The sequence below is a fragment of the Notolabrus celidotus genome, chromosome 16 (assembly GCF_009762535.1).
Source record: "Notolabrus celidotus isolate fNotCel1 chromosome 16, fNotCel1.pri, whole genome shotgun sequence".
NCBI lineage: Eukaryota > Metazoa > Chordata > Actinopteri > Labriformes > Labridae > Notolabrus > Notolabrus celidotus.
In genome coordinates this window covers 14253971-14278587 of record NC_048287.1, presented here as the reverse complement: position 1 = coordinate 14278587, position 24617 = coordinate 14253971, and the positions used below count along the sequence as shown (strand labels likewise).

The 24617-nt window shown below is 40.1% G+C and overlaps 2 protein-coding genes and 1 long non-coding RNA gene across 3 annotated transcripts; 2 read left to right on the top strand and 1 right to left on the bottom strand.

Moving 5' to 3' along the window:
• Positions 1 to 3646: 3646 nt before the first annotated feature.
• LOC117827520 lies at positions 3647 to 5638 on the top strand. Its single transcript, XR_004634232.1, has 3 exons — positions 3647 to 3700; positions 5117 to 5389; positions 5472 to 5638. It is a non-coding gene; the product is annotated as an uncharacterized LOC117827520 (long non-coding RNA).
• Positions 5639 to 11909: 6271 nt separating this feature from the next.
• Positions 11910 to 14430, top strand: dlx6a (distal-less homeobox 6a). Its single transcript, XM_034704088.1, has 3 exons — positions 11910 to 12633; positions 13275 to 13468; positions 13703 to 14430. Exons 1-3 carry the CDS (start codon positions 12327 to 12329, stop codon positions 13940 to 13942), a joined length of 741 nt encoding a protein of 246 aa, XP_034559979.1. The 5' UTR covers positions 11910 to 12326; the 3' UTR covers positions 13943 to 14430.
• A 3691-nt stretch (positions 14431 to 18121) lies between these two features.
• On the bottom strand, positions 18122 to 21606 carry dlx5a (distal-less homeobox 5a). Its single transcript, XM_034704087.1, has 4 exons — positions 21390 to 21606; positions 19451 to 21305; positions 18858 to 19042; positions 18122 to 18655 (listed from the first exon to the last, which is right to left on the bottom strand). Exons 2-4 carry the CDS (start codon positions 19806 to 19808, stop codon positions 18341 to 18343), a joined length of 858 nt encoding a protein of 285 aa, XP_034559978.1. The 5' UTR covers positions 19809 to 21305; positions 21390 to 21606; the 3' UTR covers positions 18122 to 18340.
• Between the last annotated feature and the right edge of the window lie 3011 nt (positions 21607 to 24617).

Genomic DNA, 24617 nt, shown 5'->3' with positions numbered 1-24617 from the left:
CCCTTTTGACACACCATAGTTAAGCCATGCAGAATCTTCCTGCTATCCCCATGGTGGGATATAATGACACCACTGTGCTTATAAATGGCATATTTCACTTTGAAAAACAGACAGCTCTGGGAGTTAAAAAAAATTATGCAGTTTGTGTCAAACTGAACTAAAATATAAGTACTTCAAATTTGAGTTAAAATCTATGAGCCAAGCATACAGGTGCAGCTATCAGACTGATGTCAGCGGGCAAACCGCATCACAAAAGCCAGCAGAACATGGTTTTGGACTCTGTGCAACACCACAGACCTGTGATGAAACTAAATCCAAGAAGTTAATTACAGCGGTTGCTAATTGGGTGGTAACTGACTGTAGGTCAGTCAACACATTGGATGATTTGGGTCTAAAGGACATCCTCAGTTTGGCATGTTGTGACCAGTCAGGAAGTACAAAATCAGCCAATCAAATGAAGGTGATATCCAAAGGAAGACACTGGTAAGAATGTTTTGACATTGTTAATACTGACTGCAAAACTGTTATGAAATGCGAAATAACAGAATTTTAAACTTGATTTAAACATAATGAGCCCTGGTTATTTATAAAAGGAATATTAGGACAGTACTAAAGAAGCATATAGAGCTTGGTTGAAGTTTGATGTAAATGTTCAACAGCATCATTTCATTGTTTCATTTTGTTGTTTTCAATCTGCAAATCTTAGCTCATGTTCCCCTTTTTACATTTCCTGCAACAAGTTTATTTGTAGGCCATCATTTGCACCAGACTGTTAAATAAACATAACAGAGAGTCATTATTGTTTGGTGAATTTTATTCAATCAAGAAAGGAACAATACAACTATGAAGATGCATCTGATAGATTAACTTGAACATAATTGGGTACGCATGTATCGTAGTGACTAAAAATGTAATGCAATTTTCAGATTTATTATTTTTGTTTCAGTACAAATGAGTGTAAATCAACTTAATGATTGAAATGCACAGTATTTCTGATCCCCTTTTACACTGAGAACTACAACAAAGACAGAGGATTTTCTTTATTAATTCTCTTCTTGAGATAAACTATAAAAATGTGCACCAAAGTTTCTCTTTAAATGTTTTAATTGTCAGACGTTTATTTGAAGACACCCCAAATATTCTGTATCAAACAGACAAAGCAGAAATTCTCAAATGCAAGAAGCTGCTAGCAGGTGAACATTTAGTATCTTGGCTTGAAAACAAATCCATTAGTAGGATAAAGTGTTTGAGTCAATAAAATTGTTCTATTAAACATGCAGAACACACAAACACAGGATGTTGTCAGCAGCACACTTTCCTCTTACATGGAAATTGCCTGAGCGGTAAGACAAGATCTCAAAGTGATTTCTCCTGAGTGCATATGCAGACTAACAGAGTTTTCTAGCTGAGGGCTAAACAGGGAAAAGACAAAAATGACATGGATTTCACCGCCGAATCCCTTTAGCGGGCGGCTGACACATGAATGAGGGCAAAGAGAGAGAAAGGAGTGAAAGAGGGGGAGGGAGAAAAAAAAAGAGTAGACAACCAATTTGGGAGTAATGCAACTAAAAACTGACAAGTGTAATTTCATCCATCTGGGCCGATGTGTAAAAAGCGCTGCTCCGAACATTCCCCATGATTCCCCCTGATTGATCTTCCCCTGGTCTGAAACACCTATTATTAGCCACGAGCCTAATAGCACCAGGATGGCTCAGCGCTCTCCCAGGGGCCAATTCTCCGGTCATCTGCCCCTCACTCACTACAGCTGTGGAAACCAACCAGGGAGAGGGAGGGAGGGGGGAGGAGATGGAGCTGCCAAGAGGGGATGGAGGCGTACCTAAAAGGGGGTGGGGGAGAGAGAGAGAGGTGTGGGGTTAGGGAGAGGGAGCGAGGTTGAGGGGGAGAGGAAGAGAGGGGTAGAGTGGGTATGAAGAGGAATATGGAGAGGAGAGAGAAGAGGACAACAGCGGCTGGACATGCAAGAGGGGGGAGAGGGGAGAAGAAGGGGGAGGAAGGTGGGTGTGATGGAAAAGCCAAAAAGAGAGGGAGAGGGTGGGGGGCAGGGGGCACAAGGAGACAAAGAGAGGAGAGAAAAAGTTATTCAGTGGCATTTACCTTCACAAAAAAAATCTATTTCACCTTTTTTCTGTGGTTGAAATTAATTTCATATTCCCTCTCTTAGTGCTCATTTTAATGACTCATCAGTGAAAAGGTTTTCACCAGGACATGATGCCTGACTCATGTTCATCACTTGAGGTGAGGAAGCTGCACTCACATGTTAATGCCCAGTCGACAAAACACCAAAGATAGACTGACAAAGGGCACAGCGAGCTGGTTTACACTGAATTAAGTCTGCACGCACAGCCCTATTTTCAAGTATAATGGTTTTAAACCATAACTTCTTGGCTCTTTTTTTCAGATGCCATACTACGGCTGTTTAAGTTTTCAATTGTCTTTCATAAAGCAAACACAAACATAAAATGCGGTGCAGTAACACTTTCCTAAGTGCTTATAAGCATTATATTTAAACATTTAAAAAAGACCTATAACTCACAATAGTGCAGTTACTGTAAAATGTTTGTCAATGGTCATGTTACTCTATAAAATGGCTATAAGCAGAGATTTATGTTAATGAAAAGATTCAAGAAAAATAGTGTAGTTATAACCCAATTAGATATTTATGTTTAAGTGATTTTTAAAATGTATGTATTGTAGTCAATGCAGATATAAATGTTTATTAATTTATTATAACACTACATAATTTACTTATATGCAAGTTTTGTGTTTATTACATGATTATTATACAGTTATAACCGGTTTGTTTATAAAGTGATAATAGCAATATATTATGTAGTAAAATCCAGGTATTATACATTTAAGTGATTATAATAATACATTTCATGTGTTCATAAGCAGATATACAATTTCAATCAATGACTGTTTGACTATATATAATAAATAAAAGCAGATACTTTTTTAGTAATTTGTTACACTGATATGTCATATAGTTTTAAACAGCTGTAGAGTTTTAATTAATGATTATAAAACTACATGATTTAGTTATAATCAGATAAGGCATTTATTACAGAAACATATAACATAGCCACAAGCACCTAGTTTGTATTAATTGTATGATTGAATGTCTTTGTTATGTAGTTAAAGCTTCTATTTATAACGTTAAAGATAATATGAATTTATTTTGTTGTTATTTTACATGTTTTTCTGTTTATTACATGATTATTACAAAAAAATTGTACTAAAAAACAGATATGTGTTGTTATTGATGCATTTTAACTATGTTCCTCATTGCCACCTGTTATTAGAAATTAATGTGTAAAAGATAATGGTGGAAAAATCACAGTAGGTATCATATAGAAAATGTCTTTTTTTCAGAGGATTTGTTTTTGTTTAACTTTTTTAAAATGACACAACGAAAATGTCCTTCTCTGCTTTGAATTGTATTAGTGTTATTAAATATAGTTATAGTGCAGATTAATGTAAAACGGGGGGCTTAAGAGGGCCACTTGTTCATAATGAACTCATGAAATTGACATATTTTTCATTAACAAAATTTAACAGACAGTCACACAGACTGGAAGTCCTCTGATTGATTCACTCATCTCACCTCATTTTCAGACATTTATAAATGAACGTCAGTGTTCAAGGTCCCAAACTCAGAGTTGCCCTCCTGCCGCCCAAGGTGAGATGTCAACAATAAGAAAGTTTGAAACATTGAACTGGGTGAGAATGGCTGATTGCCGTCTGGCTCTTTTGGGTGATTTTTTGCGATGGATTAAGGTCAGAAGTCGTCTGTTAATCGGCCCTTCAGTCTCTGTGAGTGAGTGAGCCCTCAGGTGAGGCGTAATGCATTTTCAAGGACAATGAATGCAATAATTGGCTACCTTCACTTCAGCAGGATGGACAAAGTCCTAAAAATGTCTCCACTCCATTCTGACAGTTCAGAGCAAATGAAAATAAAGGCTGAGAGGCAGATAATTAATAACTGTGATATGATGAGGCTGGCTTCAGATTTGATCTTTTGGCCAAATCATTAAACTGATCAGTGATCTGTTCTGAGTTAACTAAGAGAACACTGGAGAACATTCGGCTTATAACTGATAAAGGGCTAATATTTAAATTTTAGATAAGACCAGTGTGATGGTTATATGATTGACTCCTAAATGCAGCATTTCTTTACATCAGGAATAAATTGCTGTTCATTTTGTCCATAAATTATAAAGAAATTTGTTCAAACAACAACAAGAAGGTATGTTCAAATTGAAATGTATTTACTAGGATGAACCCCTTTAGATGTACCATCTTGTTTTCAAGGTGGTCCTAAGTTTAGGACTATTTTATAGTCTCTTTTTTGGTTTAACGCTGTGCAACAATACTGATTATTATTAAAAAATCCGCATAATGTGTATATAATGACATTTTCTACATATAGATATATGGACACTATTGGAGTAGTTTTTATAATACAGTGACCCTATAAAAGGGACTTTCAATTTAGAGTGCTCAATGAGTGATTTTTGCTGACATTCTGGTTCCTTTTTAAACTTCTCACAATAACATCTCTCTATGATCCGGATGTCCTGATCTTTTTATATTTTCTGCTCTGAACGTTGGTCATTTTATGGTATTGTTTTAAGGAGAATGTGCAATGTAAGAGCTTAAACAACATTCAAACACTTTTGACGCTCCAGAGATTTGGGAAACGTAATGATGATGATGATGATTACAATAATAGTTACAGCAGTAACATCATCTCAATGGACATCATGGGCCAGATTATCATACATTTTAAAGAAAGAAACATCCACTATATCCATAATAATGATGATGGTGTTGATAATGCAGAACAAAAGGCATTTCTATTTGTAAATTGAGATGTCTTTGCTGTGTGTATTTAATGCGTTTACCCAAAGGCACAAAATCTTTATTATATATTATTACTACAGAAGTAAAATAAACTGTGTACTTTTTTTTTTACTATGATCAGTTTAGTTATTAGAGGTGGTTTTTGCAAATTTGTCAGCCTGAGATGATTTTTTCCTTCACTGTTAAATAACAAAAAAAGGCAAAAAGACTGAATTTTAACCTTACATTGCAGGTTTTCTCTTGTTATCAGCAGCTTCTATTTGCAAAACCCCAACACAACTTTACTTTATTTCTTCAACTTCCAATGTGCAAGCATGTGACTGAAGAGAACATAAAGCAACAAGACCAAACCACCAACCCCAGCCTGGTGTGAGCTGCAGTTTCAGGTAGGAGTGTCCGAATGTGCAGCAGACAAAGGTCCACAGATATCACCTGACAAACTCCTCCGACTCCCAGCCCCTGAGAACCCGAGCAGCATCTCGCCCACCTCACCACATCTCACCAGGTGTGACTCCTTTTCTCCTCGCCCTTTTTTTCCACTTCACTTCACAACGGGCTCTTAAATTTCAAACACCTTTATTCCACAGTCAGTGTAGGCCATTGTGTGCAGCACCTTCTCCAGTGGGGCTTTCACTCCCATATGAGAGCCAGGACTTTCCTGTTGGAGGAGCACACACTGTTTTTCTTATTAGTTTGTTCTGTTGTGTGCATCCAAGGTATATATTGGTGTGTCTGTATTTTATTCAACAAAATAAACTGGATTTTTCTGGATTTTTACTGCGTTTTTTGGCCTCATAGTGAGGTTCAATCTGATCTAATATCAAACCTTAATATCGAAAGCAGTCATTATTTCCTCTACTGTAAATTGAATGATTTTATCACACTGCCTCAAGGTTCATTTCTCTTCTATGAGGTTCATCTGGTTGCATTTGCAGATGAGCTTTAAATTAAGCAGTTTGATTGATCATTATTGGCTTTATTTATTCAGCATATGTTCCAAATTTAAGTCTCATTGTCATTATTATCCTATAAAGTTCATACTTTACACGTTTACTCAGGCTTATCCCATAAATTTGTGTTTACACCATGAAGGCCTACAGAATAAATCCAAGCCTAGAGAGAATTAGCTTCTTTGTTTTAAATTTCACATAATACTCATGTTGTGTGGCCGAATTAGTTAATTTGACTCCCGGTAATTCAGTAGAAACATAATTTTGAACCTTGAATTTGTAAGTTTTGCTTGTTCGCACCAAACCTCATTAAGAATCCAGCTGATTTAGCTGTAATGTTCCTGTAATTATACTCACATTGTAACGGCCTCCTGTAGGGATTGCAACTGTTTTAGTGGTACATTCGGTGTCCACCACAATTTATTATATCTCTTCTCAAAGCTTCACTCAAATCCAGTGCTTCGGCTGTTATTTTTCCATCTATCAGGCTCCATGCAGTGTGTGGCGCGCGCAGGAGGCGCGTTCAGAGCCTGTGGAGGTTTTAAAAGCACCTGCCTGCTCGGACACAGACAGTCACCCCCTCCTGTAGACTGATGAGGCCTTTTCACCACAGGATCCGTCTGTGTCACTGATAAATAATCCCCAGATTACACCTAATTATATCACTTAACGAAAAATCCCCCACTAAGACATTAAATATCCACCATACTGATATTATTCTTGTTTTTCTTTTTTTATGAATTGTCTTTTATCCTCGTTTTCTCTTTAAATCCTTTCACTGACCTTGTTTTTTTATTTTTTTATTTTAGTTAACCTGTTTTGGAGAGTGTATTCAGAATAATAAAAAATGTACATGTCAACACGTTAAAGCTGTTGGTGTGACAAAGTGGGTGATCCCTAGTGATAGGGACAAAAACAAAGCCATAGAAATAATTTGATTTCAAATGCTTATAATTTAAAAAAATATTGAGGGCAAATAAGGCCTTTGTTTAAATATATTTTTGCTTCTTTGTTAAATTATTCCAAACCTAATTGAACTTTTTACGCACAGGTTTCTAAAATCTGATTAAACCAAATGTCGTCCTTCAATATTTCGCCATTTCTCCCACTGTGACAGGTTTTTGTTCATTTGTTCCTGCTGGTTAAACATTTCAGGAGTTCGCTTAATGCTCCTCGTCGTCAACTATTCTGTCTTAATTTCTCTCTCTCTCTCTCTCTCTCTCTCTCTCTCTCTCTCTCACACTCTCTCACTCTCTCTCTCTCTCACTCTCTCTCTCTCTCTCACTCTCTCTCTCTCTCTCTCTCTCTGTCACGACGGATGAAAAGGCGCTCTAATTATTCCGGGAGGTTGGGAAATAAATGATTGTCTTTGAAGTAGGCCCGGGCCTTGGACTACATTAGAAGCCAAGCATGTGATTTGCAACTGTTGAAGTAAAACCTTCACTGAAGGGAGGGAGAGACAGAGAGAGAAAAACAGGGGAAATGAGGAGGTTGGATTCTCGGCAAAAGAAAATGGTATCTTTGTTTGCTCCCCTTTGTTTACCAGGGGATTCTTTCTCATTTTTCCTCTTTTTTTCATTTTTTACTAATTCATTTCAATGGCTTTCAAACTGGAAAATGGAAATGTTGCTCCTGCCCTCTATTTCGGCGGCAGCGTCCTGGCAACAGAGCAATTTTCTATCATCAGGGATAAACGGCATCGAACAGTACATTCTGATAAAAAAAGAGCCCATGATTGCTGGCCTTCCTGTCTGTCATCTATCGACCAAATCCTCTCCTTCAAGACCGACCACTGTGCTGTCAGACCTAATAATGTCGCGTATTAAGTCGAGAGAGGGAAGAAAGGGGGACCAATACGCGCCCTGGCACTCTCACAGTCTTATTTGTTACTGACATAAAATTCAGATACAATTTTGAATATGGTTCCTTATTTATTGACTCAGTATACAAGATCCTATAGCTTTGCGTTTTCACCAGCTCATATAACGCGTAACCAGCAGCAATAAGTCCAGACTTAGGAATATTTAATTTAGATTCAAATTCTGCAGATAGGACACATTAAATTTATGTCGAAACCCTCGTTTTTTTCTGCTAAGCATTTTTTGCATAAATCACCAAAAAATGTATGATATTTCAGCCCATTACTTGAGAAAACTGCGCCCGTTTCTTTGCCTTTCTCATGATTTTGATTTTACGCATAAACCTCACCAAAAATGCTAAAATTCTGCTATATTTGCCTATCTTTAAGTTCACCATTTTGAAACAAATGTCAAAATCTGAAAAACACATGTCTGGTGCAGGAAACAGCGTGAAGCAATTTCTTAGTTGGGCCCAAAGCATACAGAGAGAGAAGGCGACAAGAGAAACAAGCAGTCTTAATTAGGACCCGGGCCCTGAGTGGGACCAGTGCAGCTTGAGCCGTGCCAAATTAAATCCATTAGCGTGTGAGAGGCTGTGAAGGCTCAGTGGCGCAGGGCCTTTTGCTTATTTGTGGTCATTTAGCTCCACTAGCATCACGCTACATTGGGTCCATCTGAAGTCCCCCCTCGTCTGCACCTGGGGCCATGCATATGCCAATTTTGCCATTTACTAGAGAGATAATGCGATCCTAATTTCTGATGCAAAACTTATTGTAAACAGTCGTGTGCCTGGGAGCGCGCATGGTTTTCTTTATAAACCAAACCGCAATTTTTCTTGATGTAGTTGCACGCTTTTACAAAACACATCAAAGCTTTTGCATAAGTGGGTTTGCATTAGTGCACCATGCGCAATTTATGTGCGTAAAAGCGGCGCGTAACCATTTGGGCACGGATGAATTCTGCTTAAGCATTAAAGGCTGATCAGTGATCACTTTGGGCTGCTGTGGGTGTGTTTGCTGCTCCTTCTGAATCAAGTTACAGTGGAGCATGTTGCACAGACAGCTGTGTGTAGCATGCATCTGCTTCCCGCCCTTCACGCGCAGCGACTTAGAGCCGTCGACGCCTGGCTGTCTGCGCAGCGCCAGTGGCTTTGCGCTTTTGCGGGGAAGGGAGACATGTTGTTTAACTGCTTCTCCATCTTTCTCTGCAGTGACAAGCCTCTGCGTTCCCCACGACCGCCCGGGTCCCCGAGCAGCCGAGGAGGTGGCTTTCCATGCGAGCCAGTCAATAGCTGTTAGAGGGAAACGACCGCAAACGCCCAGCCACTCGCGACAATTATGACCTGTGTCTTTCTGGAACTCCGTGTTAACGCTCAGATATGATTAACACATGTGGCCGGATGAACTAGAAAAGACGGGCGGTGTTAAAACAGCCTGTGACACACAAGCAGAAAGGAGGAGAGGAAATGCAGGGGGAGCTAGTTACTGTATATTCACATCTTTTCTAACCAGTCTGTTGGAAACGTGTGAAGAACTATACGTGCATAAACAGGCCAAATGATACTTACAATTAGATTGAAGTTGGCTAACCAAACTTGAGGTTACTTTAACTGTCTGTGACTGTGTTAAATACTAAATAAAGCCCGGTTACACCTTCAAACTTGATGTGAGATGTTTTCATTTTTTCCTATCTCGGATTAGACAGTGGATTTCAGGGAAATCCCAGGCCTGGAGTGATTTTAGAGAGTCATTCATCAGCGTTTATAAGACAGCTGGAAATAAAGACCACTTCTGTTAAACCAGCATGGCCATTGATTGTGCTGAAGGTCAATCATCTACTTAGGGACAAAAGTGATTTCTAGATTTGCCGCTGCCTCATTTTGTGAGTGACATTTTGAGGAAGTGAAATATAAAATAATGTCTCCCCGGAATAAGGCTATGAACTCCTAATAGGACGGAGTACATCAAGAGGTGAGATGCAGCAGGTGAGATGCAATAAAGGCGCTTTCTGATTTTTAAGATCATTTTTGCACAGACTAAAAACTATTTAACCGTTTAGAAATCCTGCACTGATACAATCCTGCAGGCCTCTCAATTAGACACGCTTGTCAACATTCATGCTACATGTAAAGCATTTCAAAAGCACCAAGGTCGACTATGTCATGTTCTCTCCGTTCAAACAAATCCGTCCTTTCACCACTCCACTTAATCTCAGTGTGCACAGAGAAGTCTCTAAACACGCCTGCGGGACACCGAGACTCTGACATTACACCCGCACGGCCATCCCGCAACTTAATAATCCTGCGGTTGCACACTCAAACACACTTGATGATGCTGCAAAAACTGTCACATCCAATCTATATAACCTGGAGACTTTTTTTACTTTTGCCCGCAGGGAGCAGAGTATGCATGTCTTTGTAGCTGCTCTCAAAGGCGATTAGAAAAGGTAAAGGATCTTGTTTCTGCTCTGCGTGTCCAAGTGGAACACGGGCAGGGGAATTGGCCACTGTGTTAGATCACTGAGGGGTGACCAAAGGTGCTCCTGCAAAGTCTGCTTGGGCGCGCAATACGTGTGCGCAAAACAAAACAAGAAAGCAGAATTATTAGAGGGAATAAAATCATCCATCACTGTCAGCGAAATTAGAAGAGCATCAAAAGAGGCTCCTACCTGCAGCCCTCCTGGAGACAAAGAAGGGAACTCACTTTTAAAAGAAATGTTAAATAACCAAGAGGAATCTGGAGGAATAAAATAGATCCATGCGGATGTCCTGTGGCTTACATCCCTGTCTCTGTGCTCCTCTCTCTGTCCGCTGCTGTAAAATGATTATCCGGCTGGGTTGTGTGCACTTTTTAAATCCCACAAAGTAAATAACAACCGTAGCTTGACGATAATAGCAAGGTACCAAGTTCTTGTTACAGAAAAGGAGAAAATTGAAACTAAACGCTGCGTTTAGACAACCATTTTTGATAAGAGGATAATTGAGGCGACACTGGCGTGTAATTAGGGGATAATTTATGCTATATCCACTTTTATTCCACCCTCCCAAAATAAATCCAGGCCATAATCATTACAGGCGAATTGTTCTTAATTTTATAGTTGCAATTTGAGTAAAGTGTGGCCGCTAATCAAATAGGTTTTCGCTGTAACTTGATTGCAGCCGTAATTATTTTCATCGCCTTTTTGGGGGGAATTTCGCTAAATGAAACACTGGGAAAAAATATGTGTAAACCATGATTTGAATGAGTAAAACAGACAGAAATCGTATTTTATTCTCATTTTCAAACAGAACATCGCAGCCCTGAGAGGCAAACTGTATAATTTACATATATTGAGGACCAAATCAGGCCTCATATTACAACAGGGATAAAAGACACTGTCAATTTATCTCGGTATCCACCCTTCTACGTGAAAAATAACCTATTGTACCCCAGGCATATTGTTATTTGATGTGTCACATGTGCTGTATTTTGAATTGTCTGAAGATCCTTAATCATATGGTCAGTAGCCTCAGGAGAAAGCAACAGTTATAATATATGTTACATTCAGAGCAGGAGGGGGGCTTCACGAGGGGCTAGTCATTAGGCGAGAAAAAATACACTGCAAAAAATGTGTTTTATAATGAGTTATTCTGTTAATAATATTTGCAAAACTTCTAATTGATAGATTAAAAAAACATTTATTTTTCTGGAAATATTTTCACTAATTTTAAGGGCACTTCACCTGTTAAGGCATTATTTTTTTCACTCTAAAAATAATAAATCGTTAAAATTGTATCTACATGTATGTCTAATAGTGCTATAATAATCCCATACTTATTTTCAAATGTTTGCAGTGACAATAAAGGACATTAAATCTTTCCACACAGTACACGTGCATTTTGAAGACAATGCTTTCCTTATTGTAAGGCTATTTAGTAAACATTTTGTTAATAATTGGTTTAAAAATCAGTTTTGCAGTTTAATACAATCTAAAAGGGTGTTTGTGTGATGTTCTCCTATAAAGTAATTATTTATCCGAGGAGAGGAGGAGTTAAAAAACAGGCACATATAGACTGCTGCCTCGTCAAGCTAAATCAAAGCGCGCACTATATGTTGTCGAGTCGTGCGTAATTTGGGGGTTTGGGTAAAAAACAAAATCGACTCGGCAATTCCAAAAGCCTTTTTTTTTTTTTACGTGTGAAGCTTGTCTGTAGGAATTATGCGTCTTTCCCACCGTATATTATTTCCCCCATAGTTGTGGTGGGAGCTGGTAAGGTGGGTTAACTCCAGCTCAAGTCTCCGTGAAGCGCAGAGCTCTGATGACGTTGGGTTGGATGACCAATCGGGAGGCGCTGCCCTTTGGAGACAAACCATTTTACTTGTAGTGTCTGCATCAAGTCTGGAAGCAAGGGCTCAATTTTAACAGAATCCACCTAAAAATCTCGCCCTTAACTTATGTCTACCTTCCGCCACTTTGGGTGAGAATATCACAGGACAAGGGGGGAATAAAGACGCGTGTGGAAAATCCGGGTGTTAATAGGACAATATCTGTTCCGCGGTGGAGAGGGGGAGAGAGACAACAGCACAGCGAGAGAGAGAAAACCGATTTGGTCTTGAGAGAGAGGGGGGTGAGTGCTCTCAAGGCAGAAAATTCGATGATGACCATGACTACGATGGCTGACGGTCTGGAGCCTCAGGACTCGTCCAAGTCTGCGTTCATGGAGTTTGGGCAGCAAGCGCACTCACAGCAGAGCTCCCCGTCGATGGCCGGCGGACACTACCCGCTGCACTGTCTCCACTCCGGCTCACACGCGCACCACCAGCACGACAATACCGCGTACACCGGGACCAACACCTACAACAGGTCGTTACCCTACCCATACGTGAGCCACGCGCACCACAGCCCGTACCTGCCGTCGTATCACAACAACACGGGAGGACAGACAAGGTTAGACGGCACAGGTAAGAGACCCCCCCTTTTGTCCATCCACCGGCTTCTGGCAGACCGTCTTATAAATATGGGTGGCCCTCAAATGGGAATCAAACCGTTTCTCTCTGCCAGTGTTGGTGTCATGCCCAAGTCACCGCGCGGCCACTCCAAATTCGGACGAATGATATTTCAAGCGTAGGTGTGGGCGATTACGCCGAAGAAAAATCGCGCGTAAATGGCACCGGATAATTCCTGATCCAGCCTATTTACCGTTCCCCTAGCCTGTGTTTTTCATTCCTGTTCAGCTCTCCTGTCACTTCCCACAAAACCTGTTCTAATTCCCGGGCTGATCATGCACGAGCGTGCAATCCCCACCAACTACTCGTGAAAATTAGGCAGCACGCACGCCCTGAATGTTGTAATTAGCATTTAATTGACATGTCATTACGAGCAATATCCTAAATATGACAGCGTATGAGGATTGTGGCTGCCACGCCGCTTCAATGCAATGTGATCAGCCAGGATTTATCATTGCAGGCGGTTTTATTCCAGGCTTCTGAATTTATCTCCTCCTTTCGGGACTATCTCAGCCGTTCCTCCCTGCATGCACAGAGACAGAGATGTAATCCAGGCTGTTGGTTTTGAATAATAACATTGATTGTTTTTGTTGCAGAGCAGCAGAAAACGACGGTGATTGAAAATGGGGAAATTCGTTTTAATGGGAAAGGCAAGAAGATTCGCAAACCTCGGACAATTTATTCCAGTTTGCAGCTGCAAGCACTGAACCACCGTTTCCAGCAAACACAGTACCTCGCTTTACCGGAGCGCGCGGAGCTGGCTGCCTCTCTGGGACTGACGCAAACCCAGGTAAGAGGGAGGATTTCTACTCTGGATTTCTACACTAACACCTGTGAATTAGCACGTTTATAATAACAATAAAGATCAGAATATTATCAATACTATAGTTTATTATTGTCTTCACGCTTTGGATATTTTTCTGGTGTAAAAGCTTGAATTCCTACATTTTGCAGCTTTTACGCATCTCCACTAAAGCACCTTATCCTCATGTCCTTAATTACACGCACTCCTCTCCTCCCCCAGGTAAAGATCTGGTTCCAGAACAAGAGGTCAAAGTTCAAGAAGCTGCTCAAACAAGGCGGCAACCCGCACGAGAGCGACCCCATCCCGGGTTCCATGTCACTCTCCCCGCGCTCCCCGACCATCCCTCCAATCTGGGACGTCTCGGCCTCTTCCAAAGGAGTTAACATGCCGGCCAACAGCTACATGCCCGGCTACTCTCACTGGTATTCCTCCCCACATCAAGATTCAATGCAGAGATAGACTCGTGAAGAGGCAGAGGAGGCCTCTCCATGCAGTTTAATTTTTTTTCTCCAACGTAGCCTACAATTTGTGTGAGCGCAGAGACTGGAGAGAAAAGGAGAGATAACCCTTTTTTGCTGCTCTGCTGAGGGATAAAACTGCAGCCAATCCTCGGTGTGAAGACACAAACAAGGGAACTAACCTGTTGTTTTTTAAGCTGTTGAGTGGGCTCGCATATTTGTTATGCTTTCATTCATGTCAACATCTGAACGTCAATATACCAAATATATTCAGTGACATTTTGGCCACTTTTTGGGGGCAAGGACTGCGAACTCTTCATGCGCTTTTGCGCCCAGAACTTCAGCCATGATGGACTCCTGACTGCTTTTATTTTTGGTTTGTTTCCCCAACATGCAAAAGCAAGCAAATTGTCTGTCTGTAAATATAATCTGCGATTTTGGTTGTACATACACTTTTTATGTTTTGTCAGAATGAGTAAACCGTGACTCAAAACCGATGCCTGCTGTTGCATGATTTCAAAAAATTCATTTAAGGCCCCGTTTTCCATGCTTCATATTGGGCCAACATGACATTATTATAGGCCTATTTCCCGTCCCCCTGGTGTGCACGAGCTTCTAGCAGACATTTGAACATTAGCTGATGACACATTTCTGCAGTGAAAAGCCCATTTTGAATAAATCCAAAGAACGCCACAGTATATAGATTTATCAAACAGCGGAGGAAATTAACTTACCCTGCACTGCTGCTGTCTACATTCACCCCGAAAGACATTTGCTCCAGGTCCAGCTCATCTTGTCATTCCTCCCTCAATTATTAGAAGTATTGACAAAATGTTTTCTCCCTTCTCTCCGTCCTAATGCAGGCCGTTAAATGCCAAGCTCCACGGGATCGATGTTTGAACAAAGCAGCCAGCTGCAGCGGCGTTCAATATGAAGGAGATATTTGGGACAATTTGTGGGTTTTTATCCAAGTGAGGCTTTTTTTCCATTCTCATAAATGCAGGCATAATTAGGGTAATTTTTGATGTAGCCCGCTGATTACAGCGTTTTTACCGTCAAAGATAATTACCTGTAATTTTCTACCACTTTTAATACTAAAAGGCATCTTTATTTGGATTTGAGGTAGCACAGATGGAACAAAAGGGGGAAATTATTCGGTTATTCATATACAAATTGCTGAGAGGAGTGAGCGCTCTGGATATTATCTGAAATTACGACGCTGAAAAGCTTCATGCAGCTGTCAAGTCGCGGATGTCCCACTGGCGCACATTCAGCTATACCTGGAGACCCCCCACCCACCACCCACCCAATCCTCATCCTCAGACATGGGGCCTCACTCACTATCTGCTCCTAGGCCATTGCAACTCTGATCTCAGGCTGCAGGGAGCCTGAGGAAGCATCGAGTAAACATCAACAAAGCTCACAAACACACAGTCATGTTATTCAGATCAGAGAAGTGGCATCTTATCATGTGGTGCAAATGGTAAAAAGCCTTTTGATAGATAAATGGAAAAAACCCTTGAGATAGATAGATAGATAGATAGATAGATAGATAGATAGATAGATAGATAGATAGATAGATAGATAGATAGATAGATAGATAGATAGATAGATAGATAGATAGATAGATAGATAGATAGATAGATAGATAGATAGAAGCAAAGTGCAGCAGATTGACAGATATGGGGGAGGGAAATACACAGAGGGATGTCTCACTCCTTATTCTTTTTCATGCACCACAGAGGGCTTCTGATGTACAACCAACTGACAAGATTGCATCCAAAAGCACCAGTACACAACCTCCCATACACTCACAATCAAAATTTCACTCAAACAAATGGCTTTAAATCAGCTTTTGGGAAAATATAATACTACATTCTCTTAACCCTTGTGGTCTAGTTTCTAGTCAAGGGTGTCACAGCTTTAGCAGGCTATAGAAAATATGAGAGTCATCCTTACCTTTCTCCGCTCTGCTGAGACTCACAGACTACCCAAAAGCTAGCTCCGCACGCTTTTCCTGCTGCTGGTTGAATAAGCAAATCCAGGTGGGAAAGTGTTTGCACACCCCGGTAAGCTCTTATATATTGCCTGCAAAATTAGCTGTTATTACTGTCACTGTTTAGTGATGGCGAGCTTGAAAAAAAAAGCCCTCTGCAATCAAGAACCAAGCGCATCTTTGCAAATTATAGGTAATTGTCAATGTCCAGATTATGATAATGGAGGCCCTAATCCTGGAGAATAATTATTGTGGAGTGTTACAGTTGAAGCTGTCCAGTAAAGCTAACTGTCATTATTTAGACTCGATTTGCAAAACGGGGGGAAACTAGCTGAGTGGAAAATGTTCGGTTGGAAATAAACGGGGGCTCTCGATATAATGGCAGCACGAGTGTGTGTTTGTGTGTTTATGTGTGTGTTACACAGAGAGTGTGTGTGCGAGTGAGATAAATAGTGGGGAACATACAGTAGCTTGTGTGTTTATGAGGGAGATATAGGGGTCTCTGTGTATCTATGCACGAACAGGTGTTAAAACTCTAAATTTCTCGAGTGACCTGCTGCTCGCGGCAATTAAGGTGCGCCACAACCGTTTAGTATAAAGGAGGAATGGTGGAAAACAACAACCACGGTGGTGTTCTACACGAAGAAGAGCACGAAAGAAAGAAGAGGAAGAAGGAGACAAAGAAGAAGAAGAAGAAGAAGAAGAAGAAGAAGAAGAAGAAGAAGAAGAAGAAGAAGAAGATTTCTACTAGCATTAGCATTTTGCTCGTGTTTGTGTACTATGGGGAAGTGTCACTGCAATCAGGAGGGGACAGAGGAGTGTGTGTTAGGTGGGAATGGTGACGAGCATGGGTCAGTGTGTGGGTCAGATGCAGTGTTGTTTATTGTTAGTCTGAGATTCAGAGGGGATGGGGATTTTGTGCTACATGCTTTGTAAAAGCGTAGATGATTTTTGTGCACATGTCGTCTGAAATGTAATTAGATCACTTTTCAAATGTCCCTCAGCCTTGCGGTTTGTTTAGCGGTTTTGCAGCAGCAGCGCTGGTATTACTGCCTGCTAATAACATGGTGAAATCGTGGAGGATTTGTCTTTTCTTTTCTTCCTTTTTTTTCTCCCTCTACTTTTTTTCATTTTACCCGGAAGGTGGGCTGCGGCCGGGAGTGGCAGAGCTCTGGAGCCGGTCTACCCCCACAGGAATGCGGATTGTCTCAGATCTCCGTGCCGCCCCCCTCGCCTCCTCTCTGCCATTCAAAGCGGCTAATTGTAGGGGACACAAAGCGCGAGCGAGTGCACACTGTCTGCTGCAGGAGGAGGCTTTTCTCTGCACTGAGGAGCGGCAGGCTGAAACACACGATCAGGATCTCCAACTAAATATAATATGTACGAGAAAAGGTGATCAGAGGCAGGAGTGCATGTAATAATGATAATACTTATTATAATAATCGAAAATAATTTCAGAGTGAAGGATATAAAATACTGGGTTTGTACAGTATGATCACAGGTGTATCACAGATACAATTATTAAACACTAACAAGATAAAAATATCACCATAAGTAAGATTATTAAAAAAATATTATGAGGGCCACCATCGACTTCCATCGTTAATATGTCTCAATGCAATATTACATAAGACTTTTCTAATGATATTTAGCTTAAACCACAAAATTAACATCGAAATGGGCAAATTAATTCAGTTCAGGAAACACAAGTATTTAATTAAGGTTTGTCTAATTATCACGGTATGTTGAGGCTCAGCCTAGAGGCCAAGTTTTCTAGAAACAAACTGTATAATTCTACACTATTGCTTTATCACCCTTTAATGCAGACACGAAATAGTATTATTATAATATCCCTTAAATTGTTGCCAATACAGATGAAAGGGAAGGATCGTTCTCCACATAGATTGAGCTTTTTTACATCTTCGCCATGTGAAATATAAGTATTTAATAAAACAAACCTCAAATCACGGAATGAATATAGGTTTAAAATATTATGGCAAAAGAAAACGACTGAGAGATTAGATTTACAGTATAAAGTCATCTCACCACTGAGCAGCTGTGATTTACAACCGTGTGTTCAAATGTCACCTGAGGCTCACAGACATTATTTATGCGTGTGAGTCTAAGTCGTGATTTTCCGTGTAAATAGCAGGGTTAAAATAACAAGAGACTGCAGAGAGGCCGTAGGGTTCAAAGGTCCATTGTCCATTTAAACGTTTAATAGTCTTCCAAAAATGCAATAAATTACATGCACACATTTACACATTTTACACGTTTCTTCTATGACTGTCATCAAATACATTGCATATTCCTCTGAAATTTGAACACGAGTCCCATAGAAGCAGGAGAAAAAAAAAGATTTGAAATGAACAACAAGTTTTTTTTGTGTGTTTGTTTGTTTTTTCAATATAACGTCCCCGCTCCAAGAGCCAACGAGTGCTGTATCGAGTTGGGGGCCTGCAGGTGGGGGGTCATGGAGCTTCCGGCGGAGGTGTACCATGAGGCCGAGTTTTCCAAAAAGTTAGCAGCCGTGGAGTTGATGCTTTGTGGCTGCAGGCTGTGCGGCCTGGAGGGGCCCTGTGTGTCCCAAACGGCAGGGGACTGTGGGGAGTTGCACGCCATGGGGTCGCTGGAGCTGGGGCTGTGCTCCGGGGGAAGCTCACCGTTTTTCATGATCTTCTTCAATTTTGATCTTCTGTTCTGAAACCAGATTTTTACCTGGGGAAAAATGGGACAAACAGGAGCATTAATGTCTTGAATAAAAGCGCAGAAACAAAAGAGTTAACAGATGCACCATGCGTAAAAGCGCACAGACACAAAGCTTTCCAACGTCCATCATTATCGTCAACAAAGAGGCGTGGAAAACGATAATAAAAAAACAACTAAAAAGGTAAAAAATTAATTTCACATGTATTCTCACCTGTGTTTGCGTTAGTCCTAGTGAGGCAGCCAGCTCGGCTCTCTCCGGCAGCGCCAGGTACTGTGTGTTCTGAAAGCGCCTCTGCAGGGCGGCCAGCTGGAAGCTGGAGTAGATGGTCCGAGGTTTCCTCACTTTCTTCGGCTTGCCGTTCACCATCCTCACCTCTGGCTCGCTGATCTCTTTTTCTATGAATAAAACAAAATAAAATAAAATAAACAAGTATTAAAAATTGTGGCAATTACCATTTTTTGGTAACAACTCTTTGCATCGGCTGTCGCCTTAGCCCTTTAAATTTCCATGACAAAGAAATTTCATAGACAAATCTAATTCCAAAAATAGGAAAAAAGTATTCTCATACATATAATCGTATTCAATATCTCACTTAATAATATAAATAATATATTGTTGTTGATGCATTAAGCTTCAAACAGCATTTTTAACGATTTTATACAAGGAGAACTGTCAGAAAAAACGCACAAGCAACACCAAAATAAACCTTAAACGTGAAACTTGGCCTATTTGTAAAGTATATGAGGTTACCCACTTATACTCTGTTCTTATAAAAATGTAAAAATCTGCGGACCGTAGCTTACCTTGAGGACTTGGCTGGGCTTGCACTCTGCTGTAAGTCCCAGCATACTGGTGGTAGGCGGGGGTCGTGTACGAGCTGTAATCAGTGTAGGTTTTTGTCGAGTAATTTCCAGCGGATCCATTGACTCCCGGGTACTGGTACTGGTAAGCATTGAGGGGTTTCCCGTACGAAGTGGAGCTGGGCGAGCAGTACCCGTGTGTGACTCCAGCGGCCGGACTGTAATAGCCAGAATCCGTGGCGGAGGACTCGGGTAAAGTAGGAGATTCCTGAGACGGATGGTGCATGGTGGAGAGTTGAAATGAGCTCTGAAAGTCGGCGGGTTTCACACTCGAGATCCTCCGGTCGAATACTCCAGTCATACTTCGAGAAGAAACGCTCGGGTTTGTTTTATTTAATGATCAAAAAACAAAAGCAGTCTGACTCCAAAGTGATGCGAAAACTACACTGACATCGTCGGAAGGCTCTCAGGCCGTCGGGCTCTGGTGAAGACTGCAGCCAGCCCCGCAGCAAAGACTTGGTTAAATCCTAAATCGCGCTCTTACGCACTGCAGGGAGGATCTGGTTCCATTGGCCAAGGCGCACACAGACACAGCTACACCCAGTTCACTCCGCCAGCTTTCTTATAGGGGGGAAACCACCCGGGCTATGTGGCTGCATTGTTGTGTTTTTATGCTATCAATCAATGGGGCCAATTTAAGTGTTGGCCGCGTGGCCAATCGACGTTTTCAGATGGATGAATTAGAGAGACAAAACCTCATTACCCATAAGGCCTCCTGCTTTGAGACCGACCGCTTATTAACATTGTCTTCACTTGTTTATGCATTTTTCTTAAAAAGGTGAAATTTTATCAATTTCTTGAGCATGTTTACACTCTCATAGAAAGAGGAATACAAGAGAATAATGTAATGTTAATTAACCTTTCTTTCTATTTTAACACTGAATTTAACATTTAAGCTAAACCTGATTACAGATAGGTTTTATAGCACATCACTGTTTTTCTGTTATTAAACATAATGTTTAAAGGTCCTATGCAAACAATATTAAATTAGCGGAACCAATGTATTTCATTTGCTGTACCAAAACAAAATATAAGCTACTTATTTTAATATAAAATACGAATTTCCAAAGCCATGCAGGCTGCTTTTTCATTTGTTTGAAAATAAAAAAGACATTTACCAGTTTACCCAAAAGTATCCCAAATGATCCATCTAATCTAATCTCATCTTTAAACAGTTAAAGGAGCATGTCTAATCAAATCTCAGAGTCACAGTCGGGCTACATTTAACGGTGAACAACGCCGACTAGTGGGCGAACAGAGGAGCTGCACTCCTCAGACCAAAGGGACACCCGCAGAGAAACAGGTTCACAAAATAGTGCAGGTTAAAAGCAAACGAGTGAAATAAATCACATGATTCGTAGAAATGACACAAAATGAAACTGAAATGAGGATTGGGATGCAATATGCAACATGTTTTAAAAGTATGTACCTCATACACAGTGCATAGTGAAGTGATGTCCTCTGCACTTTTACCTCTGCTATCACTGAGGAATATAATTAAAGAAAGAGAAGGGCGGAAGAGAAAGACTAGTGCAAAGCATAAGCATTACATCGACAATAAACTGGAATAATGTCTAAGAGTGACTGGACCCAAAAAATATTGTAGGGACTAAAATATTTTAATTGATCATTAAAAATTCAACGTTGTTTAAAGAAATGTACCATACATCTGAAACTTGTTCCAAGCTAAAAACAGAAAAAAATTACATTTTGTGTTTTCTTTCGCTGCTCAAAATGTGTCGGTAAGCATTCTAACAACACAATTCCTTCCTCAGTACAAAATGTTAAAGTTGTACACCTAAGGAACGGAGGAAATGCGGTACATTGTTTATGTTGTAGCAGATTGTTTTATTATAGACTGTATAAAGGAGTATTTACTTACCTGACTTTGATGCCCCGGAAACACAACTCGCCCGCGTAAAGAACTCGTTCCGGTTCTGTTTTGCCTGTTTTCAAGTTTTCATAACCACGGATTTTATTTTTTCATCTCCACATTACATAACCATGTGGCTCGGCGTATGAGAAATGCTGCGCAATCAAGTCAATTAGGGCAAAACGACCCTTTCTGGGATTTTCAGATTTGAATTCTTGTCAAGGCCGAGAGCGCGCAGCGTGCGTCTGACGTCACTGAAGAGTTGAGCCAGCAAGATAGTTCGCCTCCTGGACGTGTTGACAAAATATGATGGTGTCCTCAGCCAAACTTCAAAGCCCAGACTTTCAGCATTAGTACTTTTCAGAGGTGTCAAGTAACGAAGAACAAATACTTTGTTACCTTACTGAAGTAGAAATTTTGGGTATCTATACTTTACTGGAGTCATTATTTTTCAGCCGACTTTTTACTTCTACTCCTTACATTTTCAAGCAATTATCTGTACTTTCTACTCCTTACATTTTAAAAATAGCCTCGTTTATCCTATTACATTTCAGCTTTTTTAATTCCAGCTTGTCATCGTTCAAAAAAAACACACAAAAGAGTGAATTTGATTGTGGTTGGATGAGAAGTATAAACATGATACATTAACATATTGATACAACATTATAGTCATTATGGCCTTTAGAAAAATGTTTTTTGGGGGAGGTAGGTTAGTGCACTATAGGCCCCTGTGGTGCAGCCTAAGCTTTTGTCCTTAATGGCATTTTTTCCCCTAACATTAATTTTACTATTATACTTTCAGTAGTTTTGAAACCAGTACATTTACACTTTTACTTCAGTAAAAAGCTTGATTTGATACTTCAACTTCTACAGTATCACTTTTGACAGCTCAACATATGGTAAACATTTGCACTGGTACCTACATACATTTCTTCTGAACAAAAATTAGAAAAAAAATGAAGAACCACAAGTCTGCTTGATGGGAAAACTGAAAGGGCACAAAGAGGAGCAACAAACCATGAAGGCTCTTCTGTTGGGGGAGCAGGAAACCAAAGGCAGTATGTTATGTTTGAGTAGTGTGTAAAAATGGCTAAACAAATGGGAATACATTGAAGAACATACAAGGCTAAGATACCTTACCCATTGGTTACAGTTATTTCCCCCTGTTTATTTAAACAGGGGCACTGCCAGAGGTTTTGGGCCCCATGAAAAAATATTACATTGGGCCCCAACTCTTCTCTATTTCAAATACAATTACTTTTTCAGGGGCAGATATAGTGGACAAGATACTAAAAATACACATAAAACATTCATCCCTATTTATGCAGATGCTCTAAGAAACAATATTACAGTGTTTGCCTTTGTCTTTCCAGACTTAAACATGAACGTTTCGGAAAATACATAAATGTGATGGCAATCATAATGGAATTACACCTGACGGAGCAAAATAAATTGAAAAAGGTCATAAATGTACAGGTTCATTGTCATTGATATCCTTACAGTCAATGTCATCCCAAAGCAAATCAGATGATCTATATGAACTACGTGAAGCACTACTCAGACTGCCTATGTTACAGTGTGGGCACCAGTTCACGGACACAATCTTTAAAAATGACAGCGAAAAGTGTGAGGAATGCAAGCAAAAAGCAAAATACAGGAGAGCAAACAGTTACAACAAGACAGTTACTACAATTAAGATATTTCCATAAAGTAAACTGGTTTATATAAAGCTGCTGTTGGTAGTCACAGAGTAAACATCTGTTCAGAGAGAGGGACTTCGAATGTCAACATTATCCCTCCCAACCAGATTTACTCTTAGCCCCCCAACACAGATCGGTGTGTGCAGTCATGATAGTGCCGGACTCATAACAAATCGAAGGATGTAGTAGGGGCCGCCCTTTAACCAATCAGGTCAGAGGATTGGAGATTAGCTATGATTGGTCCGTCATAACGGGAATGAGGGGAATAATAACATTGCTTGATACAAATGCATTGGAAAACGCAGAGATCTCGCAGTAGTCTCAAATAACTCCACTTACCGATGAGTACCGATGGGCATTATAACCTTTTCTCCAAACCCAGCAGAAAAAAGAATGTTTTTTTACACCATTCCTACCAACAGCAGCTTTAAGTCAATTACATTTATTTCCTTAATCTTTTGAGGGTTGACATATTTGATTGTCTTCTAATAAAAAAAAGTTACTTTGGTCCATACTCTGGCATAGCAGATGGCAGTAACTCAGCTTAATCGCTAGTTGCCACCCGCCATTTACAGTATTTCTCAATTGCTAAAACATTAAACCCTGTCGTCTGAACCAAATTCCTTAGCGGTCTGAACCCATGTATTGAATCAGTCACTCTTTTGTCAAAACCATAAGCACTTTTCACCTGGTTAGACACAACGTGCAAACACATTCTCAATAACTAAAACACACGTTGCACTGTGATGCACTTGTGCTGCATAATTTTAAGCACAGGTAGCAAAAGTTAAAGACATTTGAAGCACAGGTGTCACAGCTGAAACACAACCACTCAAAACTGATCACACTCGCGGCTAATGATGTAAGGAACAATGGACTTAAACAATCTGAGAGGCAGAGGAAGAGTGCATGTAAGAGGTGGTCGAGGAGGAAGACGAAGGGAGCAAAATCGAGAAAGACAAAGAACAGTAAATTCTGATGAAATCTGAGCTTCTGTGATAGATCATGTTCTTCTCATTTACATTTGTTTTGACTTTATTTTTACTGGATACAGGTGCGACATTCAAAGAGGATATTTTTAGTTCTTGCTAAATTCATTGAGCCTACTGTGAACAATAAACATTATTTCTACAGATTCATGTCCTGAGCATTGTGTTTTCAGTTTTTTGATGTAGTGTGTAATGACTGCTCAGTATTGTTTTTAATTTTGATTGACTTAATTTTGATTGCCATAAGAACAGTTTCTTCCCCCAGGCTGTCACTCTGATGAACACTAAACCATAACAGTGTCATAACTGTCAGATAAACACTCTCTGTAAATATACATGTAGATATACAATGCAACAATTCTCCAAGCAGAATTCCATATTTCTATTTTTTGTATTATTTAACTTCTATTTTTATAATGTAAAAACTACCTCTGCAACTCACCACTGCACTTTATCATAGTATTTTAGCCTGTACATATTAGTCAAGCCTATTTGTTGTTTCTTTGTATTTATAGCTAAGGTTATTGTTATTATATTTTTATTTTATT